Source organism: Ananas comosus, linkage group 1, assembly GCF_001540865.1.
Source record: "Ananas comosus cultivar F153 linkage group 1, ASM154086v1, whole genome shotgun sequence".
Lineage (NCBI taxonomy): Eukaryota > Viridiplantae > Streptophyta > Magnoliopsida > Poales > Bromeliaceae > Ananas > Ananas comosus.
Genome location: NC_033621.1, coordinates 12,510,613 through 12,532,320, shown reverse-complemented (window position 1 = coordinate 12,532,320; position 21,708 = coordinate 12,510,613). Strand labels below are relative to the sequence as shown.

At 37.4% G+C, this 21,708-nt stretch overlaps 3 protein-coding genes across 4 annotated transcripts; 1 reads left to right on the top strand and 2 right to left on the bottom strand.

Moving 5' to 3' along the window:
• Nucleotides 6,789-13,194, bottom strand: LOC109716195 (general transcription factor IIE subunit 2-like). Of its 2 annotated transcripts, none has more exons than XM_020241527.1 (5): nt 10,156-10,294; nt 9,285-9,551; nt 8,784-8,915; nt 7,947-8,063; nt 6,789-7,574 (listed from the first exon to the last, which is right to left on the bottom strand). In XM_020241527.1, the coding sequence occupies exons 1-5, from the start codon at nt 10,201-10,203 to the stop codon at nt 7,230-7,232; spliced, it is 909 nt and encodes a 302-aa protein (XP_020097116.1). In that variant the 5' UTR covers nt 10,204-10,294; the 3' UTR covers nt 6,789-7,229. The 2 variants fall into 2 exon arrangements, with proteins under 2 accessions (XP_020097116.1, XP_020097125.1); XM_020241536.1 differs by lacking the exon at nt 10,156-10,294 and adding an exon at nt 13,036-13,194 and having other exon boundaries at nt 6,797-7,574.
• Nucleotides 10,210-13,022, bottom strand: LOC109716186 (putative pentatricopeptide repeat-containing protein At1g77010, mitochondrial). The gene has a single exon (XM_020241519.1). It carries the CDS (start codon nt 12,283-12,285, stop codon nt 10,237-10,239), a length of 2,049 nt encoding a protein of 682 aa, XP_020097108.1. The 5' UTR covers nt 12,286-13,022; the 3' UTR covers nt 10,210-10,236.
• LOC109714382 (pentatricopeptide repeat-containing protein At1g52640, mitochondrial-like) lies at nt 14,801-20,876 on the top strand. The gene is made up of 4 exons (XM_020239021.1): nt 14,801-15,192; nt 15,406-15,409; nt 16,734-17,966; nt 20,737-20,876. Exons 1-4 carry the CDS (start codon nt 14,801-14,803, stop codon nt 20,758-20,760), a joined length of 1,653 nt encoding a protein of 550 aa, XP_020094610.1. The 3' UTR covers nt 20,761-20,876.

Genomic DNA, 21,708 nt, shown 5'->3' with positions numbered 1-21,708 from the left:
GATAGTACGTTACCCGTTTAATTCATTTAGTAGATAAATTTAGCTACAGAGTTTGAGACAACGCAGCCTCGAAAAACATTGAAGGCAACCAAAATAAAAAAGACAAATAAAAACTAAAATAAAAAACTATATAAAATTGATATTTATATTCCTCACTTAAACTCAAGACACTAAGAGCTGGATAAATATATTTTTATTTTATAATAAATTAAACTTTAAGAAGTTTGAGAACTCAAAAATGCAAATTAGTCTCTTTTTTTTTTTTTAATATGGATATGGGTGGGGAATTAGTGGGGTTGAGTGAGGGCATAATAGTAATTTAGGCAAGGGCAAGAGTACGGACACGGGCTGATCACGTCGGTGGGGCCCACGTGGTCGAACTAGATTCTGGTTGAGAGATCACATGAGGGGTTTAGTGGCTCATATTTAATTGGGGGCCACGCCTTACTTTTAGCCCCCGCTTTTCCCCCTAATTTACTTTAATGCCACACGGTTGTTTTTTTTTTTTTTTTTTCTTATAATGTGAGCCACTAAATTTGGTATCGAGTAAGTGGTGGGGCCCTGGAGATGCTAGGATGTTGACTTTTTGACTCCCACAACATTAGGGTGAATCCCCTGCCACAAATTTAATTGTTAATCAAATTATTCTTTCCAAATATAAAATTAAATATTATAAAAAATTAAAAATAGCCTAAATTATTACAATGTAAAAAAATATATATATATAAAAGAAGTATAATGATGCCATGTTTATCGGTGAACGTTCATAGTAAACAGTGTAGATATATTCTATCTATTATAGAAAAATTGCGCTATATATTAGTCATCATATGCAATTTATTTAAAAGAAAAAAAATATCATTTTTTTTCTTTGACTAAATTATAAAAAACTTTTTTATAAATACTTGTTTTTTAAATTTTTTCTCTTTAATTTTAAAAAATCTATATCTTACCTCTCAATATTTCAAGTTATTACATTCGGTTCCCTTCTATAAGAATACTCTTATTATTCTGTTCATTTATTATAATTTATACAAAAAATATCTTTTAAAATGGCAAAAATATATTAAAAAATTATTTTGTATAGAATAAGTAAGGATAATTTGGTTATTTTACCCTCTCTATTAATGCCGTATTTTTTAAAAATTATTTTTAAAATTTTAAATTGATAAAATATAAACTTTGAAAGTCAAAAAAGAAAAAATTAAAAAGCGGAAAATTATGTAATTTAACCTTTTACTTTTACCTTTTTATGTAGCAAATTAGAACCCATTATATAGTTTCACTCTCTCAGTGGCACATTCGTAATTCCATGCCACATATAGGGGTAACCTACGGATTTACGGGGTCAAGTGCAAAGGATCAAATTCGTGGCCGAGATATGAGGGTGAAAATATCTCCACCCAACGAAGGAAATCCATTCCCTGAACCCGGTGTATAATCATATCTTATACACCAGACTCTAAATTCCTTAATAAATGGTTTTTATTAAAATCAAGTCTCTAACCCATTAAACATGTTCTACAATATTTGTAATATTCAGATTAAAATCATTTAGTGAAAAATGGGGTGTATGGTAAGTACTTATACGCCCGGTGCAGGGAACAGTTTCCTTGGAAGTGTGGGACCCACGGGATGATGACGTGGCGGTTTCACGCTGTGCTTTTTTGTACGCATCCGTATGCGCCCGTGACCGGGGTGGGCCCCACCCTCCCTAATGATCCAACGTCCGCATACGTCTACAGTTGGAGCCCGTGAACCCTTCAAATATATATATAATAAAAAGAAGGGAAACCCACTCCCCAGTCCCCACCTCTCTCCCCATCCGAACGTCCTCATACGAAATCCTATGCGGGAATTGAGATGCGTCCCCTAAACGGGTCCGCAACGAGCGGCGGATGAGGACGCACCCGTAGCGCTTACTATATGCGGGTGATTTGATTTTTGTGGTTTAGTTTATCCGTTCTATCAGCCGTCCGATTACGCGACAAAACTGTTTGATCGGTGGACCGAGTTTCTGGAATGTTCTTGGTCCCAACTAGAAATATCTACAATATAATCTTATCCTCGCTCAGAACTGTTTTATAAAAGGTCAGAAGTTTGATTCTCTGTGCGTGTTCTACAAATGTGACACCCGAATTCTCAATTTTCTGGATGCCATATGCAATGTAGGTTTGCGCGTGTCTCCGCGACTTAATTACCTATGCGGTAAATTATTTTATTCAAAAAACTAACTTAGGGATCGTATATATAAATATTATAGAGTGTAGACCCTTTTGTACTTATAAGTTTTCAACCGTTAAATCTATCTCTGTGATCATTTCCGTCCGTTAAATCATACTATTCGATTAACCACCAACTCAACCCTAGGGGATTATTATCATCCTAATCGCATATTTTTTCATTCAACAACTGGAAACTTATACCGATCGTCCTTAGAGCAAGTGGCAAACGACTTGATAGTTGGTACCCGAGACCCAAGTTCGAATCCTAGTTGATTTATATTTCTAGCTAAGTTTATTTCTAAATGAAATAAACGAAGCGGGTAGCGTGCTACCTATTTCTCTCAAAAAAAAAACAACCGGAAACTTATAAGTACAGAAGAGTTCATATTTATAAGAGTATAGTAACTCAAACCTATCAAATAAATGAGCAATATAATTTGATTTCTATATATATATATATATATATAGAAATCAAATTATATTGCTCATTTATTTGTTGATATGTATTGCGTTTAAGAAAAATAAAAGAGATGTATTGAATAAGATGTTTATATGTCAAAACAGAATTGATTTTGATTGTAATGAGGAAAAATGGTGTTAGGGCTTATTTGGTTTCGTACAGAAGAAGTAGAATTATCGAATCAGAGCAAACTACAAACAACTCCACCGAAATACCACTTCTGCGTAAGCTTTTGAAGGTGCTTGTGCTTGAGATTTGCTTTAAATGAAAAGTTTGGTGGGTGGATTGATTTGTTGAGCAAAGCTTTTTTTCTTTTCCTTTTTCTCTTTTTGTTAAGAGAAGGTTTGTGTTGAGTAAATGTAGGCATGCATTTATATGGTAGTGGGTGTATTATTATTGACCCCACTATTTGATCTAGGCCCCATGTATTGTCATTGTGGGGCTAATAATATCACATTGGGTGAGGATCAAACCATGGCTATTTATATACAATTTTGAATAATTTTAAAATTGTGATGCATTAATGTCCATGAAATCAAGTTGGCCTTTAGTTCATTTTATATGCCAAGTATAAATACTCAAATTGTCACTTTGGCAATGCAAGTGCTCATCTTTTTTTTTCTTTTCTTTTTGTCAATATTAGCTATCTCTATGTATAAAAAATGGAAGTTAACAGGGTGTTTAGATGTAGATTAGTCAAAATAATATCTAATAAACAACTCTTAAATAGTTGTTTAGTGCATAATAAAACAAAAGAGCCTAGTGAAAAGAGAATCTTAATTAACATGCAATAGAAGCAGTGCTTGTATAATGTATTGCAATTGTAGTACTACACCATTAATTGCTTCATCATGTTAGAGCATGGATTGTTTAATTGTTTGTGACTCTATTTTTTTTTATTATTATTTCCTATCTTATTGACTCATTGAATTAAAGTTGAATGTACTTGAAGATTTTCAAAATGCACATATATTTAATTTGCTTATGTTGTATATAAAATGTGTGCTTGTACTATGTCCAATTAGTTGTTTTGTATGTGCTTAATTCACTATTGTAATTATTACATTTTATAAAAAAAGAAGAACTATTTTAGAGAGAAATAAAAAAATAAAGTAGCTAGGAGAGGGAGTTGAGAATTAGAAAAATAGTAGAACTTTAAGGACAAAAATAACTTCTTTTTTTTTTTTTAAGTACTCTGCAAATAGCTAGAATATTTAAGAGACATGTAATAGTAACAAATATTTATTTTTTTTCAAAAAAAAAAATCCAAGATAAGAACAACAAAAACAATATAATATTTTTATTTATTTGCTACAAGGCCAACAAAAACTATACAATTTTTTCTTCTTCTCTAGCATTAAATATTCTTTCAAAATGAATAATTACAAAATAAAAAAATTGAAAAAGAAAATATCATGGTGTCATCATTAATTCCATGTAGTCCAATCAAATACATCACATGGCTTTGCCACCACCACCTACACCTTTCCATCTCAAGTTGCTACCTTTGGGATGTTGATCATTATCAAAAAATAATCTTAAACTGATATAGAAAATAATATTTTTTAAAATTTTATATTATGTAGAATAGGTTACGATAACATAACTAAATTATTCTTTCTTACTATCTTATAAATAATAATTTTTTTTTAAAAAAAAAATTGTTATTTTAGAGCCAAGTTAGTGTGGAAGAGATGTAAATAAGGATGCGATTGGATTTGAACTGATGGAACTCATATTTCAATATGCTTCGAATGAGACCGCAGGTGAGAGTCAAAAATAAGAAAAAAAATTCATCCTGAATCTATCCTAATCTGAGAAGGCAATGGAGCAAAAAGAGATAGACCTTTTCTTTCCCTTGATTTGTCTGATCCGCTAAAAATCTATTAAAAATTTGCTTATGTTCTGACGTGCGCTGAATAAAACAGCAAATGGAAGAAAAAAATAAAATAAAAATTAATCTATTCCAAATCCATTCCGATTCGTCAAGAAATCATTCTCGCCCCAAAATCTGCACCGTTTGCATCCGTAGATGCTATTCATAAATTGAATAGAAATGAATAATTAATCCAAAACTATAAGCTTAAACTTCATTTGAAGATGTAGCTTCACATTTTGAAAATAACTAGTTATTTCCCACCCATGCATGAAACCTAATCATAGCACCAATTATATAAACCCCACAAAAAATGATACTTCATTCCAAAATGATAGTTCCAAAAATAGGTAAATATCAACCTCACATTTGAAGATATAAGCAAGCAAACAAAATTACTGTTTGGTCCTCCTCATTCTTTTGTATAATAAATAAATAATATTTTCACATGCATGATGATCAACAAGATATAGTCCTTTGAGCTGTACCTCTCCCTCTCCTCTCACCATCACCTCACGAGAATGCAACAGGGGTAAGTACAAAAAGAATAAAAAAATAAAAAATAAAAAAGGTATTTTTTGATACATTAAAATATAGAGCTTGGCAAGAACACTTCTAGAAATAGATGTTGTCTTTTACTTTTAAAGCTCGTTTGATTGGATATGGTCATAAATACAGTATAATTAAATATATATGCATTTAAAAATATAATAATTATAATTATATGTATGCATCTTATTTAATTAGATGTAATAAAAATTACAACAGTTATAAATATTCTGTTTGGTTGTTTGTTAGTTGAAAGCACATTCACGAATTTTTAATATTTTATTTATGAAATGGTGAGATTATCCCCTATATATATATTGGAAAACGAAAAAAATGCAGGTGGAACTACAGTCAATTTAAGCGTCATTTCAATTACTGCAGTTGAGCTTTCTTGTACAGTTATAATTGTAGCAGTTAAATTCAAATGCATCAAAATAAATGCCAAATTTGAATCTGTACGAAGTTACAATTATAATGCAGTTACAACTACGTGTTATCAAACATCTCCTTACATTGTTTTCGCCAATAAGGCATTCAAATCCACAATTGGCGTCCTAAAATATGATTTATGGGGAATTCGAATATTTTAGGTTTAATATTTTTTAAAATTTTCTATATTATTTGCTTACTCTTCAAGTAGTTGACAATTCGATCATTTTTAATAGCTAGTAAAAAGTAAATTTGACACTGCTTCATCACTAGACAAATAATATTAGAAACTAATAAAATCTATTTTTGGGAAAGTTTAAATAGCGTGAGCTCTACTTAAAGAAAATAAATCGTAGATTCAAATATTCTATTACAGAAAACCCCATGGTGATAAACAACTCTATATATTTTCAAAAATATAATTACTTAATTTAGTCTATAAATTATATATATATATAAATTAATTTATATAGTATAAGATAAATTCAGTATATATGAGTATTATCCATTATCCATAAATAAATATTTTTTGGGGAAATAAGTTATGTATGCATTTTAATTCCCCTTTTAGACAAATATATCTGGGAAAGTCAATGGAAGTGTCTCGTGAGCTTTGATTTTTGTGCATCTACCATTTTACTATTAGCTGTGGTACAATATATACGAATTTTTAAAAAATAAAAAAAAGAAAAAAAAATACTTACAAATCTAATTGTCAATGATGGGGCCACACTTCACTAAAAAGCTCCTTAATGAGATTTCATTTGGTAATTTCAATTTAAAATGTCGGTAAAAAAAATGTATATAAGTTACCAGAACCATGAGCAATTTTGAATTTACTATCCAATTTTTAATATTTAAGCTAATTTTTTATTTTAATTAATTTATAGTTGCAAAAATTGTATAAAATATGCTAACTAAATCTGTAATGATAAATAACATATTTAAAATTTGAAGTCGAAATGTTGTTGATAGATTCAAATTAAACAAATTGAAAATTAGATAAAAAAAAATAAAATTTGGAAAAATTAAGTAGTTGATTCAAAATAGTCCATTCTTGAGATAAGTTCTGAATATTTTTCTCTTAAAAGTTTACAAAATTTCAATGTAATTTTCTCTTCATTTCGTTACGACCCATGAAATCGGAATACCACTAAAATCAACGATTGAATTTTATAAATTTTTCAACAATATTTACTTAAATTAAGGTCTCCATATATACAACAATATTTACGTAGGGACCGGGATGAAACAATATGCCAATACAAGTTAATAATAACTTAAGAGAGTATCAAAATCCACCATTTTCACATTTTACAAAATTATTACAATGCAATTTTGCACCAGTAATTTGGGTAAATATTTGCATTATTTCCCAAAATTAATGTGCACACACATTACCTAATTCACCCGCATAAGAGCAAACTATACAGTAGAGAGTATTATATTATTGTCACAGAAAGCAGAAATAAAAGTAAAATCCACTCGCATTCGTGCGATTATCACTTTCCCCCACATTCAGAAACAAAATGAATAACCGGAAAATGTAATTATCTGTTTCGAACGGATCGGAAAGGGGTTCGAGCGTGAAAGAATAAAATGCGAGGCGGTTATCTGCGGATCTTTTAATGCGGCCTGCGGGGGAAAGTGATGAACCATCAAGCAAATGTCATCAGGCAGATTCGACTCTTCAAGAGTCGGGCACATTCAAGGTCTGGAAAAGCTCGGGGAGGTGGGCATTGGTGAGCTTGGTCCTCCGGCTGATCTCGCGCCTCTTCTTCGGCTTGGGCTTGGAAGTGATACCGTGGACCTGCGCCATGGCCCGCCTTTGGGCCGTGTTGGTCGCGGGCTTCATCCCGTTCTTCTGCAGCTCTTTCTCGATGTCGACCATGTCGCGCGGGAGCTCGATACTACGGAACAGCAGCTTCAGCTCGTCGTCCACCTTTAACGCCACCTTCGGATCGTTAGGGTAGACGATGTCCTCCTGGGAGTCCATGTTCGACAGCAGCCAAACTTGGCCTTGCGTCTTCAAGATCTATATGCATGGTCATGTCGGCAGTTAGTCGCCAATTTGACAAGCTAAAAGAGACGCTGCTAACAGGACGGGTCATAACATTCTTCGAGTTGATTCAATGGTTAAATTGGCCCTAGTGGCGAATAGCAAGGAACGGAAACAAACCGAATCCCATTCTCTAGCAGATTGCCTAGTTTAGAAGACTCAACCACCTTCAAAATCCACTTAACTAGAATTTGTATTGGGCATAGGAGACGGTAAATCACTGGTTATTTCAACTTTGTAATTTTCTTTTTCTTTTTTTCCTTTTTGTAATGAAAACATCACCTCACAGTCTTAGCATATGCAACCAACACATATAAGCAGCTTAAGTGACAGAGTATTCAAAGCAACCTGCAGATCCTCCATAACGGACGGATACGCGTCCTTGACGTCCACAACAGGAAGGCCTTCTGGGAACTTCCTTATCAGGTGGAGCAAGTCGTCTTTGCCCTTCAAATCATGCTTGGCCTGCACAAAGTCGGATACAAAAATAATTACTTTGTAAAGCACTCATTCATTCCTAAATCCTAAAACGAGATTCGAAGATAAAGATACAACACTTGAGGGCACATATTACTGCATTATAAATGAATACCAGTGAAGACATCTGACTATGCGACCCAGTTACGGGGATGCTATTCAGTCAGCCATGTTTTGAATGACCATAAAAGAATCACAAGATAGGAAAACTGCTCCAGTCGCTACTTTTATAATAATTGAGATTTTGGCAACTAGTACTAATCAATGAATCACTTAGAAGATGCTCTATTCAAAACAAAAGGGAGTTAGATTGCATAGCACAATTGCAGCATGAAATATAGTTATAGAAATGTTTCTGAAATCAATTCCTTCGTATTTATCCTCTGTTTTTCTCAATTTCTTTGATTTTTCTGAAAAATTGGAGAACTTTTAGTCAATATCCAAAACTGCAAACTGAAAGAGCCAAAACCACCAAAACCACTGAGATAGAAACTCTGGAAGCGTGGACTGAAACCAAAACTGTTAAAAAATCAGCAATAAGCCGATGGATCAATCGGTTATTTTTCCTGCGCCCAAAGCTCCACAATAACGTAACTACTTATGGAAGTGTCCAAGTAAGAGAACATTTCTTCTATATGATGATGTGGCTTAAACATGAAATTTACTTCTATTCTTACATTTGAAACCAAGCACAAGAAGGGAGTTTACCTTGAAAGAAAAACGTTTCCCATCGTAGTTCACTTTAGGGTTATTCCTCAGACTGTCAAAGACAGCTTTGTTGCCCATTATATCCACATAGCATGCATCATTTATTTGTTCGGGTGTGTAGGCTAGTCTTGTCTGCCAATTTGCAGAACAAATGAAAGTTAGAACATGTTCACAATGAGCGACAACTCTCTAGCAAAATAATATAAACTAGAAGTGACATCGCATATTCTTTTGGAAGTAGTTTAGAGTAAATCATAAAGTTGAGTATGGCAAGTAAATTCGAAGAAGAATGAAAAACCCTTTATATTAGCTAAGAGCTATATAAGTAGGAAAGGAAAGGAAATGAAATGTGAGGTACTGATATCTTATATGATATGAGAGAGAAAGTAATCCTTTAATTGGTAGGCAGTAGAAGGACATGAGAATCAACGTCATTCAAGTACTATTTGCAGAGCAAATATGAAAGAGCTACACTGCAGTGGCCAGAGCTCAAGCATTTACCTCACGAAGTATGTCAATTACACGCTTGATCTGCGCCCCAACAGGAGACTTCCTGATATTATTGATGTGTTGAAGCCTTTCTGTGTCATTCGAAAACTTTGCAGGCGTAGGTACTTTGGTAGAAACTGAGGGAGCGTTCATGGGTGAAACTGTCCTCTGAGTTTGAGGTGCCTTTGAAGACGCAGATCGGGCTGCTATGCTGGTAAGCGTTGACTGGCATTTCTCTTGCTGTTGCTTGAACTTATTGAGGCTTTCCTGCAATGCCATCTGGAAAATGGATGAAAAAGCTATTCAGTAAGCAAATAATCAAAGAAAGGAACAAATAAGTATCAGAGAAGAATGAGAAAGATTTTATTAATCATTTCTCTCTAGCCCCGTAAAAATTGTCATTCTTTGTAAAATGACCAAAGAAATAAATACTCCCTAAGCTCATTTTGTAATAGGCATGAGACAATATTTTAACAAAAGCAACACTGCAACAGTACAGAAGTATATTATGTAAAACTAATTTAAATTCGACTCAGTATTAATTTGAATATCATGAGAAAGGAATAGTTATACAGATAAGGTGGGCTCCTTGGAGCTAGTATTTGGAACCAAACCTAAAGTCTAGCATTTCCGCACATATTGGCTGCTCTCAGGAGTCAAGACGGCAACTTGCAGCTGCAAGCCCTAGAATATCGCGTCTTCCTCAACTATAAGCGACCAAGTTTGGACTAATTGACTCGCTATAAGAGAATAACTCGTTTCAAATAAAGCACAAATCATAATAAGCTCATTATAAGCCAACCAGGCCTTGAGACCTATATTAACAAAAGTGCGAAATGAATCCACAATAGACATAACAAATTATTGCCTGATGTGTGCTTACTGTGTTAGGATATACTAGCTTCCGTGTAACTTCAAAAGTTATACTCATGGAGATTTACTCTCCCACAACCAAATCTCACACTCAATGCTCAAGCCAACTATGGCCAGGATTCTTTGCAATGTTCCTATCATGCATCATTCTCCTAACTTGTGCTGATCTCTCCCACTCCCCAGAAGAAGCAAATACGCTAGCCAACTGCACATAATGGCTCCCATTCTCATAATCAATCTCAACAAGCCTTTGCACGACCTTACTCGCTAAAGCTTCATCCCCACGAGCTTTGCAACCTCCCAGCACCGAAGTCCACATGCTAACATCAGCCCTAAACGGCATATTCTCAATGAAATCAACTGCTTCCTCAAGCCGCCCTGCACGAACGAATAAATCGACGATACATGAATAATGCTCGACTAATGGTTCAATACCATAATCCTCCTCCATCTTATTGAACCATCTCAATCCTTCCTCAATTAGCCCACAGTGGCAGCAACCGGAAAGTAGAGCAATAAATGTCACTTCATTCAGTCTGATTCCTTCACTTCTCATGGCTTCGAATAGTTCGAGAACTTCACTTCCATACCCATTTGAGGCAAAACCCATCAACATTGAGTTATATAAAACTTCATCAGGTCTCTTCGTTTCATCGAAAAGCATGCGTCCATAAATAACATTGCCACATTTGCAGTAGAGATCGACAAGTGCAGAAGTGATTATGTGGTCAGACTGAAGGCCAAGAATAATAGAGAGGGCAAATAGCTGTTCCCCAAATTTGACATAGCAGATGCTACCACAAGCACTTATAGAACTAGCTAAAGCAACCTGGTCAATGTGAAGACCGAGCCCGTGCATCTCATAAAAGAGATTTAATGCTTCGATAGCATAACCATTTTGACTATAACCCACAATCATCGAATTCCATGAGATCAGTGATTTTGATGGTATTGTATCAAAAACCCATCTAGCCTCCTCAATTCTCCCACAGTTCGAGTACATATTTATCATGGAATTGAACACGATTGTGTCATAAACTTTGAGCTCAGCGAATACCTTGCAAGCATCTTCCCAAAGACCAGATTTTGAGTACAAATCAATAAGAGTACTTGCAACAATAACGCCCCCTAAATTTCCATTCTTGAAAGCACAAGCATGAATCTGTTTACTATATTCAAGCATGCTAAAACTAGCACAGGCACTCAGAATAGTGGCAAAAGTTGATGAGTCCGGCTTTACTCCCTCTCTGCTCATCTTAATAAACAACTCTAATGCTTCTTCAGTTTGACAATTAGAGACCAATCCATTTATGAGAGAATTCCACAAAACAATACTTGGGTTCTCCCTCCTATCAAAAACCCTTCGAGCCTCAACTAATCTGCTACACCCTGCATAGCCAGAAATCATAGCCGATAACGAGAACTCATCTACTTCAGGCAATTGGTCCAACACTCTACAGGCGTTATCCAAATCCTCGCACTTCGCATACATGTCAACCATCGTGCTACCCAATACCGAATCCATCTTCACTTTTCCAACAACAATGCGCGAGTGGATCTGCTTCCCGAAACTATGTATCCGCCGGTCAGCACAAGCACTTAGAACTGTTGCTAGAACAAAACTGTCATTACATGGTGACGACGAACCGATGCATTCCGAGCCTATCTTCTTAAACAAGTGAAAGGCTTCATCTACAAGCCCTTTACGGAAATATCCATGAATGAGAGCATTGCAGGCGACTACTTCTTTAATGGGCATATCATCAAATAGATTCCGCGCGCTTTCAACATCACCAGAACGCACAAGACCAGTGATTAAGGCATTCCAGGAAAAGGTATTCTTTTCGTGCATGGAATTAAAGATGCACAGTGCGTTGTGCGTATCTTGAGATTTGAGGTATGCATCAATGAGGGAATTGTAAGAGAAACAATTTCTTTGGGGCATTTCATCAAAAAGGACACGGGCATCTTGCACATTGCAACGGGCATACATTTGGACGAGGCAGTTGGAGACGAAGAGGGAGCCAGCGGCGTGGCCAGTCTTGAGGAGAATCTGATGGATCTGCCGTCCACTAAAGATCCAATGGTGGGAGTTGCAGGATCGAAGGAAGTGGATGCAGTGTTGGAGATCGACGGACATGATTCAATAGCCGTTCTGGTAAAAGGGGTAGTGGTTTTATGATAGTGGTATAAGCTGTTCTAGATGGCGTCATATGGCACAGGGCCACTAATCATATGCATTTGGTGAAGCAGGAAGAAGAAGTCCACTCAGTGGACTAATTGGCATGATGAAAGTTAGCAACGAGAGAGTTTTCCAAGTTCAGTTTTCATGTTTTCAGGTGCCAAACAAGGTCCTCGTAAAATTACCTCCCTGCATGGATAAATCGACGACTAGATAACTATCGACGGATCTCCTAGCAATGCTAGTGTCAGACACATTTTCTTATGGAAAAGTTAATGAGGCCCAAATTCAGATTACCCCTAAATAGGGGAAAAAAAATAAGCCAACCAATTCTCAAACATGAGACATAGAGCAACAGTGATTAAACCAACCAATTCTTTCTATCCCATTCTCGATGTCCTAACAAATCTACACCCTCTAAATCAATTTTTTATTATGCAAAACACGATATTCGCGCAAAAAGGCGCAGTTTTGAGGTATATTCCCCAAAATTCAACACCAATTCGGCTCAATACCAGTTGATTTCATAACATCCACTCCTGGAGCGATTAATTCAACTATTTGGCTTTCGATGCTTCAACATGTAATTACTGCCCACAGGAGATAAATCGACTAAAACCTAAAGAGAACAGTTGTTATCTACCAAATCAAAGCATATGCCTCTCGCAATTGGATTAAACAGAGGGAGAGAAAGAGAGAGGGGCTCACCGATCTCCGGGGAATTGATCGGGGAAGAGGAGTGAGACGAAGATCGCGCGGAGAATCGAAACCCTAGATTGGTTGATTCGCTCGCCCTCGTGAATCGATCGGGAGAATTGGGCGAAACTTGGAAGGGTCGAAGAGCTCTTGGACGGTTCTGATACGCCGCCCGTTTCATGATCAACGAATATGATCGGGTAAATTGCACTCCAGTCCCTGACGTTTTACTTTTCTTTCAATTTTGTCCTTAAATTTTCCTTAAAGGCGGTTTTTAATGTAAAAAAATAAAAAAAATCCCTTTGCGTGCACCCTATATTTTATAATTAATATATTTTTTGTTAACATTTATACTCTAATTTTAATTAATTTCGAATAAATTTAAATAAATACTAAAATTTCTAAAGTAATCTGCTCTTCCATATTTAAAATTATATAATAATATACAACTTTAATTATTTGTTATATTATAAAATTAAAATTATATTTTCATATTTATATTTATAATTATATCTTTATATATTAATTTTATTTTTATTTTCATACATTGACTTATATTTTATATAATATTCAAGGACAAAATTATTATTTTATTTAACTTTTATCAATTTAATATCTTATTCTAACATAAATATTCAAACACTATCAGAAATATCCTCTGAAAATAAATAAATAATATCAAAATAGTGTCAAAATGAAACTTGGCTAAAAGTTGGAGACTAGTGATGAAATTGGGTAAATTGCACCGAAGTCCCCATCGCTGTAGTGGAATTTTTACTTGGTCCTCAAATTTTTATGAGCAATTTTAAGCTCTTCAGACGAAAACAAAAGTATTTTAAAAAATTTAAGGTATTAAATGCTCAACCAAAAAAACGACACTACAGTAAAATTTGAACCCAAAAAAAAAGAGTTTCACTAGGGTTCATACCTTGTACTTTTTTTGGGTGTCATAGATCAATTTTTTAATATTTTTTTGATGATTTTTTGAATGATTTTTGTTCATATTTTTGCCTAATATTTGGAGTGTTTTATTTTAGATCTCTTAACACTCTATTTGGCACGGACAACGAGCTAATATTGTTAGGCCAAAATGAGTGAGAAAAAAAAAGCAAATAAAAATATATTTCGATAATAATTTTTTTAATAAAAATATATAATTTTCTTTATTGTATTTATTTTCATAATTCCAAATAAAACGTAAAGCTAATTGTGATACATGACAGCAAATCATAAGCTTATCAACAAAGTGTTATTTATTGGAACACTGCCCACCAAAGTTTTTTTTTTTTTTTTCCTCCGAACTTCACCATGTAATCTAAGATTTCATTCTAGATCCTTGAAAACTGGATTAACACGGCGACGATGATTATCATCTTGAATTACATAAGATAACAAGAATGAGAACAAAACTAATGGATAAAGCCATTCCCTTAATTGGATAAGAGAGTTTACTTTTCCACTAATCAATAACAAATGCAGGGACACTTCATACAACATTCTCTTACTCACAAGAGTACAAAGCATTAGGAAGTTGCAAGGAAAAAGGGAGATCTTTTTTTGCGTATGTTCTCTTCTTAAAATAGTGAAACAAATTCGCATATCCATTCAAACTTGTAGGAAGAGAGGAGACACGTATAAATATATGTTTCATAAACCTATAGTTCATCGAATAATCTCTCGATTCACCATGCTTTCTCCTCAATTCAGCTTCTCCGTAGACGACGACGGCGCATTCGATCGACGGAGTGAGGGAGGTCACGAAGCGAGCTTTCGTCGCATGCGGAAGTCGCACTCCAATATTATGCGCGAAGAAGCGGTTGGTAGATACCGTCGAGACTTGCCGGAGTACGCTTACGAGCTGTCCTTTAGGGACCTCGTCGAGTTGCCTGCGATCGTGAGCTCGATGCAGAAGGCTCGCGAGAAGGGAAGGGATTCGTTTGGCGGGTTTTGGATTGGAGAGGAAAAGACGAAGACGAGGAAAAGCGCAGAGTTCGGAGGTTTCTTTCGAAGGGTGTTCTTTCCTTTACCTGCAAGTGGGAGGAAGAAGGGATCGAGTCGAACAATCGGATCTTGTTCGACGATATCTTCGACGTCTTTGTCGATCGACGGGGACGGATACGAGCTACAAGAGCGCAGAAGCAGCAGAACAAGCAGTAGGGACAACAGCAAGTAAGTTTTTGATATTGAGTTCTAATGTATCATTCGGGTCAGATTTTTATCAGAAATTTCATCAAATAAAAAAAGAAGCATCTCAAACAAGAAACAAGTAATTCAATTCCTAGTTAAAGACGCGGATTAAGTCGAAAAATCGAGATGCTGAACAAATCATTAGTAGCTGACCTTCTCTTGATTCCTTTCTCAAACTGCTCTGTGTTGCTGCAGGAAGGTAAGAAGTGGCTGCTATCCTTTCTTCCACACCAGCAAGAACAGGGACTTGAGGGGGTTCTGCTAAAATACTGTTGAAGTTAAGTTGCATGACTTCATTATCTTCTTGGTTTTTCTCCACATTTGATTGATGTTATCATGTAATAAAGATGCTGTTTTAGTATATTTATATAAGAATGAATATCTTGAATAAATAAGACTCAAATTTTTTAAATATATACAAAACCAAGCTGGAATGTTTTTTTGTGCATGATGTAAGAGTCGCTTAAATCGATTCAATGGTCAAAAAAAATAATAACACTTCTAAAATATGTCGGATTATTGGTGCCAACTATTAATACTAAAAACTCGAGTTACTAGAAACTTAAAGCGTATAGACGCAACTGTCATAAAATTTTGAATTTGTACTGTCTAACCATTCACGCCATTTTGAACTGACCCACCATTGCATCCGCCGCGGTTACGTCTAAACATGAAATCCCAAAAACTGCCTATTGTAAAGTATAAGCCATAAAAGACTAGCATCATGGTTTTTAATTGTGATCCGCCATCAGACTCAGTATTCTAAAATGACTCGATTCAACTGCTCTCTGCTATATGATGATTTGGCCAATTATGGAATCGAATATGTATCCCAATCCGATTTTAATAACACTTGTTTTAGAATCTGATGTAACTAATTATTCAAAAATATGATTATAAAAATACGTAATCAATTTACTTAAAGTCATTGACTACAGTATGTCCAGAAAACTTATTGGATTCTGTCTACAATATCAGCACATTTATCGATATAATCATCATTGATTCATTGTTTTAAATATGACTGATACAAATTCCCGACATCAGCTGAGTTTATAAGGATATGAATATTTTTAATCACCACAATATATCTTGTCTCTTTTTTTATTATAAATAGCGGCCACTGCCTGTACTGTGTGAAGTAAAAAAATTTTTTTATTAATGCTCCTTTCCCGCCCCTCGCCTCTCTTTCCATCTCTTTTTCATAGAACGAGGCTTCTCTCGTCGAGCGCTGCAGAATGGCGGCGACATCGACTCGTCGAGACTATCTGCGGGTGCTGAAGCGACTTCCGCGGCCCCACCACGCCTCTCCGCATCTCCAATTCCTCCCCCTCTCGTCCCCCTCACCTCATAATGTCTCCGTCCTCCGCCGCTCCCACCACCTCCCCCTCCCCTCCCTCCGCCTCTTCCTCCTCCTCCTCAACCCCAACCCTAACCCTAACCCTAACCCTAATTCCGATCCCAATTCCGATTCAATCTCTCCCCTCCTCGGCGTCGTCGTCTCCTCCCTCGCCTCTGCCAAGCTCTTCCCCCTCCTCTGGTCCCTCCTCCTCGACCTCCGCGCATCGCCCTCCCCGCCGACCTTCGCCCCCGAGCTCTTCTGGCTCCTCTTCCGCGCCTACGCCCGCGCCCGCCGCCCCGACGACGCCCTCCGCGCCTTCCGCCGCATGCCCGACTTCGTCGGCCTCCCCCACTCCCTCCCCGACCTCCACCGCCTCCTCTCCGCCCTCTCCAACCACTCCCTCGTCGCCCACGCCCTCCCCTTCTTCCGCTCCCTCCGTTCCCGCTTCCCCGTCACCCCGCAAACCTACACCATCCTCATCTCCGGCTGGGCCCGCCTCCGCGACCCCGCCAACGCCCGCGCCCTGTTCGACGAAATGCTCCAGCGGGGCCTCGCCCCCGACGCGCCCTCCTACAGCGCGTTGATCGCCGCGCTGTGCGCGGCCGGGGAGCTCGGCGCCGCGCGCGACCGGCTGCGCGAGATGCAGCGGCGGCACGGGCTCGCGCCCGACGCCGCCACCTACTCCGCGTTCGTCCGCGCCGCGTGCGCCGCGAAGGACGCCCGGTCGGCGCTCCGGGCCCTCGACGGCATGAGGAGGCGCGGGCTCGCGCCGAACGTCTTCACCTACAACGCCGTCGTCAAGCTGCTCTGCGAGAGCGGCGAGCTCGGCGACGCCTACGAGCTGCTCGACGAAATGCTCGCGAGAGGGGCGAAGCCCGACACTTGGGGGTACAACGCCATCCTGGCCGCGCACTGCCGGCTGCGCGAGGCGAACAAGGCGCTGAGGCTGATCGCGAGGATGGACAGGGACTCGTGCTCCCCCGATCGGCACACCTACAACATGCTGCTGAAGATGTTGATCGGTGTCGGGCGGATCGACCGGGCGGCGGAGGTTTGGGATGGGATGGAAAAGAGGGGCTTCCATCCGGCGGCTGCGTCGTATGCGGTGATGATTCACGGGTTGTGTAGAACGAAGGGGAGGGTCGAGGATGCTTGCGCGTACTTTGAGCGGATGGTGGATGAGGGGATACCGCCTTATCTCAGCACTTGCGAGTTGGTCAGGGAGAAGCTGTTAAAGCTCGGGTTAAGGGAGAGGGTCGGGGCGCTCGCGGGCAAGATGAGGAGAAGCACTTCTTGCACCATACAAGAGTTAGCGGCCGCAATGCAAGGGAGCAAAAGGACGGAGTGCAACAGCGAAAAGGAGAGTAGAATTGCCACAGAAAAGTGGAGCAGAACACACACAGATCATAAACAGGTACTTTCCTGAGCTCAATGTTTTCATCTCAATCAGTTTCGAATATTACAGATGCTGGTTTTTATATTGGAGTACAAAATTCAGAGAATCAGAACTTTCTTAGGTTTAAAATTATGCAGGTATGCGGGAGATAAATTGTGCTTTAACAAGAAAATTGTGTTGATATCTAATGGAAACACACAATGTTGTCGAGCGCAAAAAATTATTTCATTCAATTTATACTGTAAAAGATTAGTATCTCATAATTGAATGGTTGAAGGGATAAATGAAACAGTGCATAGAGTTCATTTCCCTCTTTTTCTTTCTTAACATACGATTCTATAATTGTAATGCAATAATATTTAAATCTACTGCAAAATTATTTTAATATAGTAGTCTTCATGTTGCTTTGTTAAGTGATTTCTTTAGGACTATGTTTGATTCTGTTTCTGCATTTGTTATATAACCTATGACCTTATTAGAGCCTGTAGTTTCTCCTAACATTAATTGATCAAATGACACTTGATGAATGGTTTTTTTTTTTTTTTGAGAAAAGGTAGCATGCTACCGCTTCATTCAACTAGATAGTAAACTTAGCTACAAGTTGAGACATCCAGGCCTCGGTACATGGAAATTGAAAGAAGAAAAAAGAAAAAAAGGAAAAAAAAAGAAAAGAAAAGAAAATAACAGAAAAGATAAAAGAGAAGAAGGGAGACAAAAAGATAGTGATCAACAAGAACGGGAGCGTTCCCACGAGTCTCTGAGTTCTCTGATTTCCAGCAACAAAAGCTTGATGAATGGTTTTGTCAATGTTTAGTAACAAAAGCTTATTATTTGACAATTTCTTCACCTATGTAAATCTAGGGGTGTCAAACGGGCCGGGCGGCCCGCGGCCCGCCCGGCCCGGCCCGAGAGTGGGCCGGGCCACACTGCACGAGTACTGTAGCGTGTAGTCCGGCCCGGCCTGGCCAGTTAGAACGGGCGCGTGCTGGGGCCTTGCTCCCCGCCCGATGGCCCGGCACGGCGCCGGCATGACATAGGCTTGGGCTGTGCTGGGCCTAAAAGAGTACCCGGTCCGGCCCGGCACGGCACGGCAGGCCCGGCCGGTGTGGCCAGGCCCTCCCGAGCCGGGCCCAGGCAGGGTCTTGGGAGTTGGGTACTCCCAAGGCCCTGGCACCAACTCCCAATGATTGGGCTGTGGCTGTGGCTTGGGACTCCCAACAGTCAAAGATTGGGCTGTGGCTTTGGAGTTGGGCTTGGACTAAAATGTCTTCCCAACAGTCAAAAATTTGACTGTTGGGAGGGTATTTTGGTCCCAAAAATTTAAAAATTTTAAAAATAATTTAAATTTTAATATTTTTATAAATATATTTAAAATTTTAAATTTTTAACTGATATATTATTTTTAAATAATATATTTTATTTTTATTTTTAAAAAAAATTTAAATTTTTTCAATAAAATTAATAAACAAAAAAAGGCTGGCCCGAAGCTCGGTCCGGCCCGTGCAGTCCCGGGCCGGGGGGCCGTGCTGGGCGGGTTCCAAAAACTTGGCCGGCACAGCACGGCCCGATTTGGGGCCGGGCCGTGCCGGGCTGGCCGCGGCCGTTTCGGCCCGGGAAAATGTGGCCGTGCCGGCCCACATTACATCCCTATGTAAATCATTCAAACCTTAATAAGAAAGTGTAACTTCGAAATAATACAACAGATATCAAAAAAGAGATTTTTATAAACGAAATTTAGTTGCTTAAATTGAGCAAAACATTTATCATGTCAATTGTGTTGGTCCTCTATAGATATAGGCTTTTTCAAAAATAAGACCCATTGATCAAAACCAATATTGTAATATGCACCTGTTTTTTCCCCACTTGTTTCCTGTTTTAAGACATAGATTGTAGGTTTTGAATTTTGAGATTAAAAGGAATTAAGACTGATTAATTCACTAACTATGAGTTTTATATTCTTATGTCCCTAGGATTTGCCATTGAGGCCCATTTTAAGGGCTAAATTACACTTTTATTCTTATAAGTATGATGCACGGGGCATTTTTAGTCTCAAACTTTAATTTGCTATAATAATTTTTATTTTGAATATTTTAGATTGTTTTAATCTAAGTCCCACAAAATAGTTACTGTTGATTGAATGATGACATATAGCTACTATGAATATGACGTGATATTTTAAATCATTCTCACTATACCAACCACAATACTACCGCACAACTTTCATATTAACAACACATCACCGTTCAACCGACTAAATTATATTGTGAGATTTGATTGCAATAGTCTAAAAACGTTCAAATAACAATTTTTTAATAAATTATACTTTTGCACTTTTTAGTTACATGCTAAGATAAACATTCTAGGACTTGTTTAAATCATTCTTTAAACAATTACACTGGCTTGAAGATTCAGGAAACTTATCTTCTGTTAATTAAATTGTTTTATTTACTAATCTATTGAGAAGTGAAAGTGTCATTATATGTTTTGGCCGAGAGGATTAAGTTAAATTAACACCTCACGTAACGACAATTAGGTATTAAATTAAATTATATTATCCTCTCTGCTAATGAAGATAAGTACTGTGGACTGTAACCACTCTGCTTCTTGCACATGTTGCCCTGCAGGAAATTATTATCACTTTTCTAAAAGATACTTGCAGATCGTACGCACGCATCTTTCCCACTTAAAGCAGGATTCATTCCCAACATTTGTTACATCTTTGGTTTATGATTTTGAAGTTTTTAAATTTACTGCTGCTAGTACATGTCTAATAACATTACTTTTGTAGATTGCTGATATTCTGAGATGTTGATACGTCGCGCACTGATCGGCTTGTTCATGATAGATCAGTTCGTAAGCGGATACAAGAGTATGTATAACAAGTACCAAAAGCATTTTTCTTATTCATTATGCATATAATTAAACAGATTTGTCATTCCATACATAACTCAATCTGTTTGCGCACATTATACTATGTTAATTATCTATATCACAATAACTTGGTTAATATATAAACTCTATGATCATACCAGAAAAGTAGAAAAATAAATCTTTATAAGCTTTCGCTCGAACAGTTTTCATTCAATGACATTAGTCGGCCCTCAGTACCAAATGGGTCTCTAGCAGTAGTTGTAAATTGCATTAGCAGTTGCTCTTATTATTATTATTATTATTATTTTTTAGGAAAAACTTCAAATACGCTCCTTGTGCTTTCACTCTTTCTCACTTTTGTAACCTGTGGTTTAAAGTGTATCAAATTAGTCCCCTGTGGTTTTACACTTTCTCACTTTAGTACCCTGTGGTTTAAAGTGTATCAAGTTAGTACCCTGTGGTTTCGCACTTTCTTACTTTAGTATTCTGTGGTTTCTCACTTTCTCACTTTAGTATTCCTGTGGTTTAAAAATCACAGGGTACTAACTTGATACACTTTAAATCACAGAGTATTACAGGATACTAAAATAAAAAAGTATGAAACCACAAAGGAGTTTTTGAAGTTTTTCTGAGAGAAAGAGAGTAGTTTTTTACAAGGGACTCAACTCTCACTGATGTGATAGACAAGGTCCAAGTACCAAAATTACTTTACACTAGTATTCAAAAATAGTTGCTTGGAGAATTGTAAGGGTATGGGGCTCCTTGGGTTCATAAAATAACAAAATCCAAGAAGGATAGATGATGCCAGAACTCCTTGCTTTCACATGGTCTTTGTTGTTTTGCTAAATACATCCATGTTGACCAGTGATTCTCATTCTCTCTAGTCAAA

Excerpts from the sequence above, each read along its gene's own strand:
- LOC109714382 (XM_020239021.1), top strand. The coding sequence starts at position 14,801 with ATGCGGAAGTCGCACTCCAATATTATGCGCGAAGAAGCGGTTGGTAGA. Across the intron at positions 17,967-20,736 it reads CACACACAGATCATAAACAG|ATTGCTGATATTCTGAGATG; the intron begins GTACTTTCCTGA and ends TTACTTTTGTAG.
- LOC109716195 (XM_020241527.1), bottom strand. The coding sequence starts at position 10,203 with ATGAGTATAACTTTTGAAGTTACACGGAAGCTAGTATATCCTAACACA. Across the intron at positions 8,916-9,284 it reads TAATTGACATACTTCGTGAG|ACAAGACTAGCCTACACACC; the intron begins GTAAATGCTTGA and ends GCAAATTGGCAG. Across the intron at positions 7,575-7,946 it reads CCGTTATGGAGGATCTGCAG|ATCTTGAAGACGCAAGGCCA; the intron begins GTTGCTTTGAAT and ends CCATGCATATAG.
- LOC109716186 (XM_020241519.1), bottom strand. The coding sequence starts at position 12,285 with ATGTCCGTCGATCTCCAACACTGCATCCACTTCCTTCGATCCTGCAAC.